General features: G+C 41.5%; 1 protein-coding gene across 3 annotated transcripts in view; it reads left to right on the forward strand.

Moving 5' to 3' along the window:
- LOC108926009 (teneurin-3) overlaps positions 1-1,677 on the forward strand; it is a 224,057-nt gene extending 222,380 nt beyond the window's left edge. For all 3 annotated transcript variants that reach the window (XM_029250391.1, XM_029250392.1, XM_029250393.1), the window contains one exon: positions 206-1,677. In XM_029250391.1, coding sequence (XP_029106224.1) covers positions 206-961 — 756 coding nt within the window. In that variant the 3' untranslated portion in view covers positions 962-1,677. The remainder of the gene's footprint in view (positions 1-205) is intronic.
- The last annotated feature ends 16,740 nt before the right edge of the window (positions 1,678-18,417 follow it).

The following is an 18,417-nucleotide window of genomic DNA, read 5'->3' on the forward strand; positions in this document are numbered from 1 at the left end:
GACATGGTGCTTTTATTAGGCAGATTTGTGCCTGGATTACTGTGGATTATGCACAAACAAAGATTACTGCGGTGGAGAACTGAACATTTTAGAAGAGAATTTGTAGAAATAAAACATGTTCAAGCAAGATGTCTAGCGCATTGAGTTTGGCTGTACGTTAGGGTACATACTTATGTACATCTGTGATGTGTTCTTATCGATTCAGTCCATGTCTGGTGTCCAGCAAGAAGTATTGAGACAAGCAAAGGCCTTCCTGTCATTTGAGAAGATGCCAGAGATACAGCTCACCAGGCCACGGATCAAAAGGGAGAAGTCATGGCTGTGGTTTGCAATGGTCAAGTCCCTCATCGGGAAAGGCGTCATGCTGGCAATCAGCCAGGGACGGGTGACCACAAATGTGCTTAACATTGCCAGCGAGGACTGTGTCAAAGTTGCAGGGGTCCTCAACAATGCCTTCTACCTGGAAAACCTGCACTTCACTGTCGAGGGCCGTGACACACACTACTTCATCAAGACCACGCTGCCAGAGAGCGACCTGGGGGCGCTGCGCCTGACCAGCGGGCGCAAGGCCTTGGAGAATGGCGTCAACGTGACCGTGTCGCAGTCCACCACGGTGGTCAACGGCAGGACTCGCAGGTTCGCCGACGTCGAGCTGCAGCACGGCGCCCTGGTGCTGCACGTGCGCTACGGTATGACATTAGACGAGGAGAAGGCCCGCGTGCTGGAGCAGGCACGACAGAGGGCGCTGGCAGCCGCCTGGGCGCGGGAGCAGCAGCGCGTGCGAGACGGTGAGGAGGGCGCCCGCCTTTGGACTGAGGGTGAGAAGAGGCAGCTCCTGAGCAGCGGCAAAGTGCTGGGCTACGACGGGTACTATGTACTCTCTATCGAGCAATACCCCGAGTTAGCCGACAGCGCCAACAACATCCAGTTCTTAAAGCAAAGCGAAATAGGGAAGAGGTAACAAACTGTGTATCACAGACCGCCAAAGAACCCGGCCGTCCCAGGGGAACGTGTGTGCGAGAGGGGTGTGAGCAATGCCGCGTGATACGAACACATTTTACAGTCAGCGTAGGGATGGAATTGCTTTCCCGGCCTCGTGAATTCTGTGCTGCAGACCACCGCTGTCTGCAACGGAAAACTTGACCAGACTGGACTCTCTCCACAGAGAAGGAAACAAGGCAAAGAGCAGTAGTTTATAATAAGACGTTTTTACTAATGACCTTAAAAGGTTATCTGCTTTAAAAGAAATCAAAAGAAGAAAAAAAAGAAATGTGTTTACATATGCATATCACTGCACTCAACTGGACTAATATGTATAATGCCTATCAGTTTTTTTTCCAGGCAATTTCTGTAACGTTTGTTTTCATTATGAATGGTTGACCTTTGCTTCTTGAAGACTAGTTGCGCTCTTAATGATAAATAAATAAAAAATACACAAGTCTCAGTAACAAGGCAAGTGGGAGAAACTGCTGTCAATAATTCCAGCCATCCATGCTGCTTTTATATTTTAATTTTTTTAAGGACTTTAGCACCAATGAAAATGGTTGGACTTTCAGTGTGTCGTTCATTTTATTGCAGTATCGTGTTTTGCCTTGGGTGAGAAAAATTCAAGGTGAGTACAGAGATTATTGAAACAAGATATACACAACAAAATATCCTACAAAGCAAAGGAAAACAACACTTTTGTAAATGATGTAAAACAGGTTCTTAATGGATTTTTTCTATGAATTACAATTAACTGTTCATCAAATATTAGTCTCAGAGGAAGTAATTTATGTAAAGTGTTTATACATTACAAATAAAATCTTTAAAATTCTTTTGTGATCATGCATTGTTAATACTCTCCATACATTCTAAAGTTTTTTTATTCTGTATATTTTGCTCATAGTGAAGCAAATTCAAAATAAAATACAAATGTACTGTTGATTTATACAGATTTTTTTGTTTTGTAAGACAGCTTGGTTTTAGACAGACAGTTTTTAATGATCGTAGGAGTTTTTAGTTTCATTTTTTACTGCAAAAAAGTTTTTGAATCAGCAGTTGGTTGTGTTTCGTGCAGTGCGTACAAACACATGCAATGAATTGATTAAAATGTTCCCTTTGGATTCAAAGTGCAAGGTGAGTTTACATCACAGTTGCATAGGCAATCTGTTTTTGATTAGTGATACATAAAAGTGAAGAGAAATTAAGTTCACAACTTTACATTTTTATCAGAATTGAAAATATAAAAGATGATTTCACCTTATTGACAAAGTATGTTTCCTCACACAAAGAATTTGACTTCAGGGGAGCCTATTCCCTCTCAAAAAAGAATACAATGTGACAACATTTAGTAGCAATATGGTAAGAAAACATGACAAAGTTCGAAGAATTATTTACAGCAGTTTGTGTGAGCATATCTAAGTACTGTATATGAGATTAGTAGTGGAAATGGCAGTGGGAGTAAATATAAACTGACATAATAGGTGACGAATATATTACTTTCAGAAGTAGATAGATAGATAGATAGATAGATAGCCTTTATCATGTCATATTTATGCAGATAATTTTAATGACCAAGTATGTTTGTACATACAAGGAATTTGACATGGTGGATGCTCCTTCAGACACAATCAACATACAGATAAAAAAATTTTAAAGGAGGTGCCATGAATAAATAGGGAGCAATTCGTGCAAACGCGCACACGCGCACGCGCACACACACACACTGTCCGAAAGCGGGGTTACAGTTAAACAGTGCAACAGTACAGTACAATTACTTTCAAGGATGCATATGAGCACATCTAGCTAAAACACAAACATAATAAAATTAAACTATAAACTTAGAGAGAATAGAGATTAGACAGAGGAAGTGGCAGCAATGTTAAATAAAGAATAGGTACATTAAATCTGTTTGTCACTAAATACTGAGAGTGGTATCAATGTATCTTAATATTCATCCTGACCTTACAGTAGAGGTAGTACCAAAGTCCTGTCAAGAACTTTGTAGCTTCTGAGGACCTAACTGTCCAGCTTTGTGTCTTTCCATGCCTTTGTCTCATTTTTGTGATGGTGAGAGTTGCATTTCTGGTCTATAGTAGCTTCCCAAAGGAACCAGTGCCAGGACAGCACTGTTTCAATTCCTCTCCCTTGAGGAAGGAGGTGGCGCTAGAAGCAATTCAATCAATCAGAAAGCAAAATTGCCCAAGTGAACATAAAAGTCCAACTCATTGCGATGGCGTCGCCTCCAGTTACAGGAACTAAGGACTCCCTGGTTCCAACCAAGCCCATTTCAAATGTGAAGTTAGTGGTTGTGTCTGGGGTCTTGTTTGTCCTGATAAATGACCACATTTTTGGCTTCCCACAAATTCTCGGTTGCCTGCCTGTGGATCGATGTCAGCTACATTGTGACAAAAAGCCATTGGTCACCAGAACACCTCCTCCCTCTTTGCCCATTCCCACACTTAATGGTCCACATAGTTGCACCTCATTGTGCCTGTGGAAACTTCTGTATGTACTGGGAGGGGTGGAGAAGGACTAGTCACTCGCAACCGATGTGTGAAAGCCAGTCAAACCGAGAAGTGCATCCACTTCATCCAGTCTCTAAAGAATCATTGGAGTTAACGTCAGTAAATAATTATGCACTTTGGATTAGAATTGGCACCCTGAACAACAGCCTGGCAGTACTTCTCGGAGAAATAGGAAGAAATAAAAGATTTTGATAGCACAAGTGATGGCAAAGCGTTGGATGCTTGCATGCAACAAAAGCCTTTTAACAATGAAACGTACAATTTCCCTCCGTGAGACGGACAGAGTCGACAAAGGAGAGGACAGACTCCTCTGAGGAAAGCGACTGGCAATGAGTCTGACTTCACAGCAGATGATGAGCAAGGATGGTATTTTACTGCATCTGAATATGACTTTTTTGGGATGCAGCTGAACATCTCAATCGAAGTCCTTAAAAGAGTGAAGATATTCTATTTTCTGTAGTTTAGGCTGTGTGCATGTGTGGGTAATTTAAATTTTTTTCCCAAACAACAAAGCACATTGACAACAAAGATTGCTGGCAGGCTATTTTGACCACAGTCCTCATAAACCAGGTGAAAGTCGGTGTCTCCTTGGAGCAGTACTTCACAGACCAAGCAACGAGAGCCAGTTGTACTCCAAACATAATAGCACTGCACTACAAAAGATAGACCAGGCAGCCACATTATGCAGAGTATCAAAGAGGGGAAAGCAAAGGAGAACTTGAGCCGAGAAGTGTTTGAATAACCATATTTACAAAGTAATCCATATCTGAAAGGAATATCTGGGGGGAAGGCAAATGAGCTTGTAGGGACGTAGCAGTCAATGCTCCTGCAGCTGCAAAGCTCAATGTCGGTCGGAGACTGAAAAAAAACTGATGGGGACGTCTGTCTAGGGGATACAAGATTTAATTGTTTTGGTCTGAACTGAGCATCCAAAGATAAAATCAAAACTGCACTTCTCCAAGGCCTTGATTGGAGCACCACAAGTGCTTACATGTGAATTAAGGATACACTATTAACCATACACAATGACCAGCTAGCTTTCTGTAACTGATGTTCAAGACTCTGGTTATGGTCCACAGGGTGGTCAAATGACCTACACCCAAATACCTTGAGGACCTGATCACTCCCAGGAAGAGCACTGTGCTCTGGCACCATTGGATGCTTGGAGGTGACCTAATAAGGGCCCAAAATCTAAAGACTATAGATTTGCTGTTTTGGCTTCGTTGCAGTGGAATGAGTTCCCTTTGTCCCTAAAACCTATTGAAACTGTGTCGACATCAAAGAAGGCTCTCAAAATCCATCTTCTTCACTCTCACGTCTGTTCTGATCGCTCTATAAACTCAGACCACACAATCTATCACAATCAGCTCTATACTCCCTATAAAATCGGTATGCAGCTATTTACATAATGTTGGTACCAGCTTCCTGCTTCCACAGTCATGTCCACATCTAAAGATTTTACTATGTTGTGACATGCACTTTTGTTTACTCTGAGTTCTATGTCACTTTTGAGAAGTGCTAAATGAATAAATGTAAATCTTTCTTAATAAACATAAATCCTGCAAAATGTCTGCAACAAAGCAGCCTCAGTAAAACAGTGCCACAAAGCGACAATAATTGGTAACGCTTTGATTCGTGATTACCCACATTGCTATGTCTTAGATCAGAATAAGAAAATTCATGGTCAAATGTCCCATTTTAATTGATTCGAGAAATTCAAATTGCATTCAGTTTGAGAATTTCTCTGCAGAAAAACAATACCTGTTCTGACTACCTGTGAATAATGTGATTACCGTCTGTTGTCGGGTTACGCTCCTGCTATACTTGTTTCTGAATGCAGCGTGTCGCCTTCCCAGTCTCTTCCAGCAAACCATGCAGCTTTGACGTTAATGAGAGCTGAGAGATGGGATTATAGGATGTTCAGTGTTCTGCTGTAGCATCCAACAGGTCCTTTGGAAACAAGAGCGATCACAATGAGGTAGAGACCCCAGTGGATTGACAACACTGACGCTGGCTTCACGTGTTTAGGCTTCGCAGGTGGCTGAGGAGGTGCGACGGGAACATGGCAAGGCTGCACTGCGGTAATGAAATAAGCTGTTCTTCTGTGAGAAAGACGCCACTTCAGAGCATCTCGCTGTCAATCAGCGCCACGTCAAATAACCTCCAGCTAAAAGCCAGAAACGCAGCCTTTTTGCTCGGGTTCTGAGGGTTCAGCCAAGTTTGTTTTTCACCTGATTTAGCAGACAGGTTTGTTTTCCACACAACTTCCACTGACTCAACTGATTCTTCTAAATGGCCCATCAGTGTCAGACTGAAGAGCTCTTGGAGCAAAATAATATGCAGCAAAACCCAGAAAATATAAACTGGAAAAGCAATATATCTATTCAGCTGTTGCTTTTTCTCTAGGGTAACTTACAATGTTAAACTACTTACACTTATTTACCCATTTATACAGCTGGATAATTTTTACACACACACACTGTCTGAAGCCGCTTGTCCTGGGGCTCGAACCCTGGACCCATCACAGAGCAAGCCCTGGCTAAACCTGCTGCACCACTGCGCCCCCCCAGATTATTTTTATTGTGGGTTAAATAAACAGTTAATAATTATAATTCCGATGTCCTTTTTTAATGTCAGCTGAAGCTTCTGAGTTCAGTTCAGGATTCCATCCATCCCTTCAATTTAAATGGCAACTTTATCCTCATTAGGGTTGCAGTGAACCAGAGCCTATTCAATATATACATGATTCCATTCCAAAAAAGGGAAACCCAAGCTAAAAAACCTTTGCAGGCTCATTGCTGCTCTTCATTATTTCCCTGCCGCACCATCAGACCATCAGTGGGATCCTAAAGGTGGAGGCTGAATTCTGGAAGTGAATAAGTACTGGGGGCCCTCCCATGTACTGTAGAGCAGAGCTTTTCCTTGGCGTCCTTTGGGCAGACAGTCTCTAATATTGATTTGCACTGATAGGGTGAGGGGAAAAAAATAAAGGCTTGAGGCAATGAAATCTATAACATCACTAAGGATGCTGTAGCACCTCTCATACAATGATAGCTGGCATTTAGTTGACACTGAGTTGAAAAATGAGCATCACTGAAAGCCAGGAGTGCTTTGTTAGATTTTTTTGTGGGTGGTTCATTTTGCCTTTATATTTAGGTAGCTATGTATAAAGTTACAAAAGAAGACAACTCCAAGAATGTTAAACAATTCCAATCCTCCAATCCCAATACATGCTGTTATTGTTCCTCATTGATAAGTACGAAACCCACATGTGCAGGTAGATTCTGAGTTACAGAACTGCTCGTTAAAAACACACTGCATGGTTTATGAACATGGTGATTTTTTTTTTTAGTCTCCTAGATATTGTCAAGGAACCACAGAGGCTTCCTCTTTAGTTGGAGTGTGCAAAAAGAAATATTTTTGAAGGGAAGTATTGCAAACACCTGACCGCACCCATAAGTCAATCATGTTCAAGGGTACATAAAACATATACATAACCTTTCATACTTCACTGTAGGAATGTGAAGGCTATGTGCAACTTTTATGTACTTAAAGGTATATATATATATATATATATATATAAAACCTTAATAATTCCGCATTTATAAATCTATCTCTAGAAAAAGGCTCAACAACCTCACTCGGCAGCAGGTGCAAGCCCTTCAGCAGACTCAAAGACTGAAAGTATTCTAAGCATTTGCTCAAACATATAATCACAGTGTTATACTTACAACTGTGGAAGCTTTTAGAGACATATAGAAAGGAATGAAAGGGTACTGAAGACATATTAAACTGAAAAATGTAAGCTGGTAGTGGGCAGTAGGTGATGCAGTGGTTAGATTTGCTGCCTTGTACTCAAAGGAACCACATTTGAATCCCATTACCTTCTGCATTACCCTTGATCAAGGTACTTTCCCTGAGCTGATACAGTAAAAACCGTATTCTATGAATATACTGTACAAATAGGTAAATCAGTCTGAGGTTAACATTGGAGAAATGTGTCAGCTAAATAAATAATAAATAAAAATAATAAAGATGTGTAAGAGGTAAAAATGATTTCAATTACAGCAGTTTGGCAGCAGATGGTTATAGCTGTCAGCTTGTAATTGAAAGTCCTGGGTTTCAATCCAATGTGCTGCTGTAATACTAATTGATGAAGGTAGTTACCCTGACTTTGCAGAGTAAAAATTCCCCAGCTGTATAAATGGGTGAAGCTTTGTAAGCTTCTTTGGCGAAAAACAATGGATTAATGAATAAATGTAAAAGTAGTACTTCAATGAGATCTTGAGATGGAGTGCAAAAAGAAGGGCAGCTCTAAAGAGACAGTAACAACATGTTTGTTTTAATAAGACACGAAATCAGTGAAGATGTGGAGGCGGATGGAGGTCAAAATGGATGTGTGGGAGCTGTGGAGACATCATCAGCAGATGGCCCATAAACAACACTTGGGGGTGCCGCAGCAGTGACAGCGGGTCCAAGGTAGACTGCAAACCAGACAGCGTTCCAGGGAATTACGTCGTTGTATTTGTGTTTCTCCTGACTAGGATATAACTGTTCTTCTATGGCACCAAGCCAAGACACCAAGGGCCTCGTTTATAAAAATCACTTTGGTTTCATACTAAACATGGACATACAATCACATTCCAAAGTGCAGCTGCGAAATATTTTCCCACATCTGAAAACATTGAGTGTTGAACCTACAGTAAATCAAGGAATCGTTTGTACAGATGGTCTCGCATATGGTTGAGTACATTTTCCTGTTTTAGAAACCTTAACAGTGGTGTAGAATTGAGCATAAGAAAAAAATCTGAGTGCAAACATTAACGAATGTGGTCCCACGTATCTCTCGCTACAATGTAAAGAAAGCAGAAACATTTTAAACAATCTGTTTTATCCCTCCGTCAGTTTCCATCCCGTCACAGTCATATTACATGTGCATTACTTTTTTTCTCAAAAATCAAAACATAATGGCTTTTTAAAACATTTTTAAAGAAGGTTAATATAAAATGTGTTCTCACAAACAGTTGCTATAAATCATAACGTGTGCAACATATTTTGAAGTAGCACAAATGCAGACCAATAAAACTAGATAATGGCACAACAAAAACCAGTTTGACAATTGCACAATGAGTGAGTATCGTTTAAAAGAGTGTAAAAAGAAGAAAGTCGGCCATCGTGCTGTAAAAAATGCAATTAGAGGAACATCAAGGCATTGCTATTGATAGAAAGCAACAATAGCATGTGTCACCACGTTTATCGGCTACATGCAGATGCAGATGTTTGGTGTCCCTGCTACAGTATTGAGAGGAACCCATTCTCTGCACAGCTTTGAAATTTGTCACATTTTTTCCCATCTGACATGCTCCTAACATGTTTTCTTTGTACCTGCTACGATTATGCTGGGTAGCTGATGCTTTTATCCAAAGCCATTTACAGTGTTTTGTCAATTTTTACAGCTAGATGTATTTTTTGGAAGGTAAAGTACCTTGCTGAAGGATGCTATAACTGAGGCTCCATCTGAGTTTTCATAGGAAACCTTCAGGAGTCACATTAGAAACATCCTTAACTCACTCCTGGCAGATGTTGAAAACTCACATCAGATGGTGCAGATTTTTCCTACTGCTAGTATTAATTTGGCGCTGAGAGTGTTAAACTAAATAAATTTGGGATCTGTTTATTGCTGCATTTGTTTGTGGCTCTAAAGTAACTTTTACTACTCAGCCACAATCAGTAAAAGCTGAATAATACATATGTCTTTCCATTTGTTAACAGATTAGGTTCTGTAAAAACATCACTCAAAGTCATAATACACACACACACACACACACACACACACACTGTCTGAAACCGATTGTCCCAAGCAGGGTCGTGGCGAACTGGAGCCTAACCCAGCAACACGGCGCAAGGCTGAAGGGGGAGGAACACACCATGGATGGGACGCCAGTTCGCTGCAAGGCACCCCAAGCAGGACTCAAACTCCAGACCCGCCAGAGAGCAGGCCCCAGCCAAACCCTCTGTGTGACTGCACCCCTTGAAGTCATAATATTTACAAAAACAAAAACTCTTGTCCTTTGTCAGGACATGGTCGTCTGCTTTGTCTTGGAAACAAGGTGTGAGACAGAGAACATCATGGACACAGCACCACTACAGTGTGCCATTGACTGTCCTGTATCTCTATAATCACCTCACATGTTTGTCAGCTTTGGGCCACTTCCAACTTTATTATCCATAAAAGCAATAAATGCTTTATAAAACAGCTGTCCAGTTTATTTGAGTAAGGTTTCTGTAAAAGTATTGTATCTGTCATGGTGTCACAACAGAAGGAAGCCGTTGGACCCAAGTGCGGAGTGTCGGGGTTCAAAAGGGGAATCCAAAAGCCATGGTCAAAAGACAATCCAAGGGTAGCCGATGCACAAACGTTACCAGAGGGACAATCAGAAAGCCGTAATCCGTGAGACAAGCAGGAGTTTGTGGAAACCGAGAGATCCAGAGGGAGAATGGAAAGGAGACGAGAGAACAGGGTTGAGGACGGGTGGAACAGGAAAGGTAAGAAATCAAGGAGTACACTAGAGTGATGATCAATGCTGAACAAGGTTCCACGTCTGAGTGTTCGCCCTTTATGCGGTCGTTCCCTGATCCACCGCAGGTGATCCTTCTTGCGCCGAGTAGGGCGTGACAATATCAGTATAGTAAATAAATATACTTTTCAAGAATTTGGTTTTAACTGTTTTATTAACAGTGAGCTACATTCAAATTGAAACATTTAAAATGACAATCCATTGAATACTGGTTTCTTGGCGAAGTTGTCATGTCGGATATCTCACCTTGCTAGTGTGGCTATACCATGATGTTCTTCATGTGGAACTTTAACTAGACTGAAGCCAGGTATCTTCACCTGATCATCGAAGTTGGTGCATGTTTCTTGAAGCAAGATTGCAACTGTGTTGTGTTCAGTAGCAGGTTGCTTGATGATGTCACATTTGAAAAGTGTCAGTCCTTCAACGTGAAGTTGTAGAGCTGTTGGGCCAGTCAAGTCTTGAAAGGCTTTTCTCAGCAAAGTTCCTTTTTGTAAAGTTACTTGCATGGTAGTAGTGAGACCAGTTTGATCAATTTTAAAAGCACTTAGCCATCAGGGGTGTTGCCCAGGGTCCACCACGGGGAGGTAGCACATATTGATGGAGTCAAATTTGGGAATGTGTACAAACCAGCAAAAGCGGTTTTTACATCTTTCCCAGTTTTTAGCCATCCAGCTATATATGCTGGCGACTTTAATTGTGAACATGTCAACTGGTGCTACAGCAATAATTCAGCCAATGGAAAAGAACTAGTCAGCTGGGCGTCAAATGCCGACCTGCAACTTCTTTATGACAACAAGCAACCAGCCAAGTTTCACTCAGGAAGATGGAATAGTGGCACAAATCCACACTGGCTTTCACTACAATATGTGACAACCCACAAACCATCAGTCCAACAAGAATAGTGTTGGGTATTTTTCCAAGATTGCAACATAGACCATCTATAATACAATACCCCGCACTGATCACGCCCACGCCAAGCTACCCAGTTAAACGTTGGAATCTGCGGAAAGCCAACTGGAACAACTTTGCCAAGGACACCAAAGATGCTATAAGCAGTCTTGAAGAACCAACTGAAGATACTTTAAATGAATTAAATAATAACTTCACCAAAATTATTATGAAAAAAAGCCAAAAAGCACATTCCTAGAGGTATCGGAAAACTCTTTGTTCCTGGGTAGGACGAAGAATGTCAAGAACAATACAAAAAAACCAAAGCACTGAAACTAATGAAGAATCACAAAGCGCAGCTACCAAGCTAATTGAGCACCTAGATAAAAGTAGACAAGAACGCTGGAGAGAAGCAATGGAAAGCGCGGATTTCACATATTCTAGTAAGAAAGCATGAACAGCTATCCAGACTTACTGGCACAAGGAAAAGGACAAAAACTAACAACAATCTGTCAAAGCTATAGATTTGGTCACATATTTCATCAAAAGTGGCAAATTTGCAGAACGCAGTAAAATGTTTACCTATGTAGAGCCACCCTCCGTCATCCTGACTATCAGGGCAGTGCCCTGGGTTCTGTTCTAAGAGCTAAAGTGTTATAACCCAAAACGCAAATAGTTAGGTAACAGAACAAACAATAAATTTATTCATTTTCCCAAACTGGTAAATAGAAAAACCAAAGAAATATTCACCCTAGGATTGTGTTGTTCAATACACCAATGTTAACCCAAAGCCCCTTCTACAAATTACTGAAATAAATGCAAACAAATAAAACAGTATCAAAAAAAAAGGCTTCACAGCAAGTACTTCACTATTAGACACAAGTAACCTCACAGTTACACCTTCACACAAAACATAAGACTCTATTAACTTTAAGTAAAAAGTAAAACACCCTACGTTGCAGGCCTGATCTAAGCTTGTGCACATTGAGACCAAAAAAAAATATATAATGACCGTTTCACTCTCACAAGCAAGGACAAAAAAACCTGCGCTTTACCTCATCTGCTGTCCATGTAACAACCAGGCAAGTCAGGATCATCCACTTGAAATTCAAGAGCAGATGAACACTCCCAAAAGGTCCAAGGAACTTCAAGTGTTGCCAGTAGCACAAAGCTCATTGAGGTTCTCTTCCTCTGTGGTAGCTCAACATAATGGCTGAAAGCCTCACAGTTTCCTAACACAATGTCTCGTTGGACACAAACGAGTACATTTACATTGATTCATTTAGCTGACACTTTTCTCCAAAGTAACTTATAATGTTAAGGTCACAATTTTTACATGCTTACAAACATTTGCACAGCTGGGTAATTTTACTGGAGCAATTTCGGGTACTACAGCAAAAGGTGGGGACCAAACCTGTAACCTTCGGATCCAAAGGCAGCAATTCTAACCACTATGGTGCCAGCTGTCCCTGAGCACATACAGAAATGTATCTTCCTCAACTTTCCAAACAAAATACAATCAAAATAAAAACGATATTCTCTCTTTGTTTACTTCGGAGCAACCAGAAAACACAAACTCCCCTCTCCTCACACCTCGAACACTCCAGAACTCACTTCTAGAAGAATCTCGAAGCTTTACCCCAGTGCATTCCATCCCTCTTTTCTCTAATCGGTTTCCCTTAAACCAAAACCCAATGCAAACCAAATGCAAAACTGACAACATCACGCATAGGTTGTACCCGTTTCAGCACATGTTGGTGCGGCTTCAAACAAATTGTGTGTTGAAATCATGAATTTTATTTAAACCCTCAATAAAAAATGAACAAACAAACTAGGCACCATGGGGCTACACCTATAAAGCGCTCAATGAATTAAAAGAAGAGCAAAACAAACCTTCAGCAGATATGGGCCTATATCAAGAATTTTCACCTCAAGAAATGGATACTGCAATCAAATACCTCAAACCTGGTACAGCTCCAGGCCTGGACAACATACACCCAGAATTCATCATAAATGTTAACAAACAGACCATCAGTCGGATCTTCTGTAACATATGTCTTAAAGAAAACAAAATTCTGAAAATATAGCAACATGCAAAAGTGATTTTCTGGTTCTTGCTCCCCTGCTGTTCAATGTATATACTGCCAATATGCTAACAACACTGTCCAAGAAGTTAATCTATGTAGACAATATTGCTTTATTAATTGCAGCAAAAACCTTCAAAGAAATAGAAGTGACATTAAGTTCTGATTTAAACAAACTGACTACTTTCAAAACGGGAGACTTAAACTCAATGTCAGTAAGACTGCATGTAGCTGCTTCCACCTCACTAATGCCTTAGCAAACTACAAACTGAAAGTTACACGCAAAGGGAATGCCATTCCTTCAAACAATTTCCAAAAATATCTTGGAGAAACACTTGACAGAACATTTTCTTACAAACACCGTCTATACCAACTGTCAAAGAAAGTAAATGCAAGGAACAACTAATTGAGAAAACCAGCTGGCTTCTCACGGGGAGCAAACTTCAAAGTGCTACAAATAACCTCAACAGCACTCATATACTCTGCAGCAGAATACTGTGCACCTGTATGGGCTACAAGTGCCCACATCAAGAAAGTAGACTGCACTTTGAACACCACAATGAGAATAGTATCTGGCTGCATCGGCTCCACACCAACAAATTACCTACCTATTATAAGCGGTATACCTCCTCCTGATAGAAGAAATGCACAATGCAGATCACTAGCAAAACACTCCCTAAACAATAAAAGCTCATTGCTTTACAATCATCCCTTCCTGGGCGTGTCCCCTCCTCTTTCGTCCTTGCGACCTCTGTTGCCGGGTAGGCTCCGGCTTGCCGCGACCCTGCCTGGGATAAGTGGTTGTAGATGTTGGTTAGTTGGCAGTTTTAATACAGGAGGGTGTAGTGGCGTGGCAGATTTGGCCAGTGTCTGCTGCATGGCAGGTCTTGGGTTCAAGCTCTGCAGTGGACGGATGTCCTGTCCAGGGTGTGTCCTCTCTCTCCTTGGTCTTGTGCCCTGTGTTGCCGGGTGGACTCCAGCTTGCCACCACCCTGCTGGTTGTAGATGTTGGTTGCTTTACAGTGAACTAACTGCTATTACCTCTGGCCAACAAAAGCAACTCTGCCTGAGAGCTTGAAGACTATTCAATCAGTGCGTGATTGACACCAGCGATGTCACATCATGAAAGGCCTGGGTGGAAGGCAAGTGGCAAAAGCAATAGACAAAGACTGGCAACTCATGGATACACAGATTGATCCCACTGCCATCCTCTGAACCACCTTGAAGCCAGCTACAGCGACACTGCTGGGAACGCTTAAACCGATTGCGCATCGGGCAAAGCCTATTCAGGGCACACATATATAAATGGGACGAGCAGACAGCCCTAGATGCCCATGTGGAGAGTAGGAACAAACCGCAAAACATTTGCTGCATCACTGCCCCACGTACATGATTACACTAGTGGATTTGATGAACATCGACAATACAGATGTTAAACTTTGGCTACATGAAGCCAGTTTTACAGCTTGAAGCTTGCCATATGCTGCTCTAGATCTATTTTTGATCATACGATAAATAATAATTTAAAATGACTAAATACTATAACATGCATTCTTCATAAACCCCTATTCAATGCCGACTCCGAAACAATCCATCCAATAAACATACGCAACAGACATCTCGTTATTGCGCATGTTGAACAGAAGTGATTCTGCACTCCTACTGTATTTTTTATTCCGTGTGCTTTACTGTGCTTTAACGAATTGCAGCATTCAGGTAAAAATATTAGTAAGAAACACATTTAAAACACACACACACACACACACACACACACACACACACACACACATTTTCAGAACCGCTTGTCCCATACGGGGTCACGGGGAACCGGAGCCTACCCGGTAACACGGCGTAAGGCCGGAAGGGGAGGGGACACACCCAGGGTGGGACAAAAGTGTTTCTATCTTTGAATGTTTATTACATGAGTATCCAGTGTATAGTATATGTTCTGTATACAAGAAGCAGTGTGTTACTTTCACTTCCACTTTAATTTCCTAAATGTATAAGCAGAAGGATGACATCACCGCTTCAGAAATCTTGAAGCTGGATTTTAGTTTGCACAGCAAATACCCGGAAAACCCAGCAGCACTGTGTCTGAAAACAGCTCGAGCCCCAAACACACAGTGGAAACAATCAGCAGCTCTAGCATTAAATTATGCCATTCTGGGTGTATTGGCATTTTTCTTGCATGCTTTCAAGCCGCATGTTAATTACAGTTCAATTTATGTCTGTATTTGCTTAACCGTGCAGCAGAGTCCCTGCTCCTTCGGCGTAAATATTTCTTCAACTTCTCTCAAGAGTCACCAAGAGATGTATGTGCAAGTTTGTTCATATTTTTGCTAAATTTAATCCTTTGGCCAGTGAAGACAATTTATACATGGCTGAACATCAGGATTATGATTATGCAAATCATTACTCCCAAATATGAATTACTACAGGGAGAGCTGTTAAATGAAAAAAGCAGTGTTTTCCAAAGCAAAACAATAATCCAGATGCATTTTTTTTAAAAAAAAAAAAAAAAAAAAAACTGAAACTCGTGAGTTGGGCATTTAATTCCAGGGGAGAATCAGGTCTGGAGGTGAGGAGGTCAAGTGTGCGATGCAAAGCAGGAAGCATCATTTCTGTCCATAAATGACAGACAGCAGATAGGCACGGTAAAAATAACCTGAGATTAAAAAGCAGAGTGATGGATTCAAAACAGATGTGGCCCGCAACCCCGCGGCCAACATCCCGAGGCGCTGCACCAACAAACAGCAGAGGATTCTGGGAAACGGATGTAAGAGATGCTTCTTCATTAACTTCAGTGGGGTCTTTAAGCCTCCTGCTTTCTCGCTGATATCACTTACCAGTCGTTCATGCCACAACCAGCCAAACGGTGCAGTAATGTTGAAAAAAAGTGTGACCGCAGGCAGAAATTATGGAAAAATTATAGGGAAAAAACATTGATGAAAAATGTAACTTTCAGTCTGATGTTACTTGCAGGATTGAGGTCTGCTGAATGTTTGCTCAGCATTTCCACTAAAAGTTTTTTTAGCGAGGCATCAGTAAACAACTGTATGAGTAAACATTGTTCTCCGTCCATCCATCCATCCATCTTCCTCCGCTTTTATCCGGGGCCGGGTCGCAGGGGCAGCAGTCCGAGCAGAGTACTCCAGACCTCCCTCTCCCCGCACACCTCCTCCAGTTCCTCTGGGGGAACCCCAAGACATTGTTCTCCGCTTTTTCATTTTTATTATTTAATGTCATGGTTCTTCTGAGATTTCGGGCAGAACGCAAGATCGTTGTCCGAAGCGTCATAGTCGTGGTCCGGAGAACTGGCGTTCGCATGCGAAGATGGCAGTCCGAAAACTTGTGCTCGTGGTTTGAAGAGCAAAGGTGGTTATCCGAAGAACAATTAACGAGGAGTAAAGAGCAAAGGCGGACACAAGGTAAGGCGGAGTTTCTCAGTGAGGTTCCGTTAACCCTGCAGGTAGGTCTTCTCCTTTTAGAGAGTGTTTTAATGAGGCGCAGGTGTTTCTCATGTATGTGGCATTCACTCGGATGACCTTCTCCTGTGGTCCTCTGGTGTGATCTCCCTAAGGTCGTGACATTTCAAACATTTTTTAGTACATGTTATGCTACAAAGGAGGCAGCTGAGGGAGACAGCATAAGAAAAAAACTGCTGAATATCTACAAAGTCTGAACTATGGACTATGAATATGGTAACTATTTTGGTGTGGCAGTAAATGTAAAAAAAAATAATTAACGATAAACATAAAATTAATGTTTGGGGAACCCTGGCATTTTGTTACATCTGTGCAGTCACCAGAGGCTAATTTAGGCCTTGAAAACAAGACAACCATCACTGTTCAGACACCGTTGGAAAAATCCTAACAAAATGTTTCCTGTCATTTCATCCTCACACCACTTGATTCTGAGATTTTTAAGTATGATTTAGTGATTCTTATTTAAAAAATAAATATAATTTAGTCTCTCTTCCATGACTTATGCTTGTCCTCATCAGGGTCGTGGTGGTCCTGAGCCTATCCAAGAAGCTGCCAGACCATGAAGGATATATCCTGGATGGGACACTAGTCTACCACAGTAATTTATCATTTCATTGTGTACAAATACAATTTTTAAAAATTTTTTCTAATTTCAATAAGTTTTCAGTATTTTAAATTTTTTCCTTCCCTCTGTTTGTGTTGGTGTAGAGACGAAGCACCGGTGACTCTGTGTGTCTTTGCCAAGCTGTCCGGCTGGTGCTGCTGTACCATTTCCACCACTCCAGTTGTATGTGCCCCCAGAACTGGGCAAAAAAAAAAAAAAAAAAAAAGAAAAACATGGTGCTAGTTCCATGATCCGGTGGCACACAGACAAAGAAATGACATCAAAGACCCCCCCTCGCTTGCCGAATCTCGAAGAACCAGCCATAATGGGACATCACACGCTCCAGCGTGTTCTTCTGTATACATTGGCTGTCCTCAAAGTCACTTCCTCCATTTATTTTCATTTCCTCTTTTGTTTAAAAGACAGATGGATTTGGCATTTTCCTTGGCTGTTGACACAGACGGGCGCCCCTCTGCTGTGTGCCCTGAAGGGAGCAGGAGTAGTACAGCTACAGGCCCTGCAGCTCTCTGCATGGGCATCTACACACAGCTCGCAGCCTTCAGAGATGGAATGGCATAAGAAATAATATATTTTTATACTGGACCACTCAAAGATTTGAGTACATTTGCTGGAAACTTTTTTTTTGCTATGCATTTGGGGAAACAAGTTTGGGTCAGCAGGGGGTGCAGCAGTTAGAGTTGCTCCCTTGCACTCGGAAGACCCAGGTTTGAATGTCACTTTCTGATGTAGTACTCTTGATCACGGTACTTATCACAGAACTGGTACAGTGAAAATTATCCCTATGTATAAATGGGCAACTTATTATAAGATGGACATCTTCGGAAAGTGTTAATAATGAATGAATGAATGAATGAAATTTTCAGTAGGAAAGGCAGCACCATGTCTTCCCAGCTCTTCTACAGCAGTTTCTATGAACATTTAGCAATGTGTGTGTTGCGTTGCCTTCGTTCTTCTGTCCAGGTCCTCCCATATAAGCGCTGCTCAGGTTTCCCAGGTGTACTCGAACTTTTGACAGCACTGTGTATTTTCAAAACATAAACTACTTGTGAAGGTAACTACATAATTTACATGAAACTAGGCAGTGTTTCTCATCTTTTCCAAGAAGAAAGTGATTCATACTGACTTTTGTTATTAAATACTGCTCCCAGCTATTTACAGAACTTGATCAACCGCTACACCCCAGCCAGACCCCTTCGCTCGTCTACTTCTGCTCGCTTGGTGGTCCCGCACACGAAAGGTAAAGCACGG

This window comes from Scleropages formosus, chromosome 3 (assembly GCF_900964775.1).
Source record: "Scleropages formosus chromosome 3, fSclFor1.1, whole genome shotgun sequence".
Lineage (NCBI taxonomy): Eukaryota > Metazoa > Chordata > Actinopteri > Osteoglossiformes > Osteoglossidae > Scleropages > Scleropages formosus.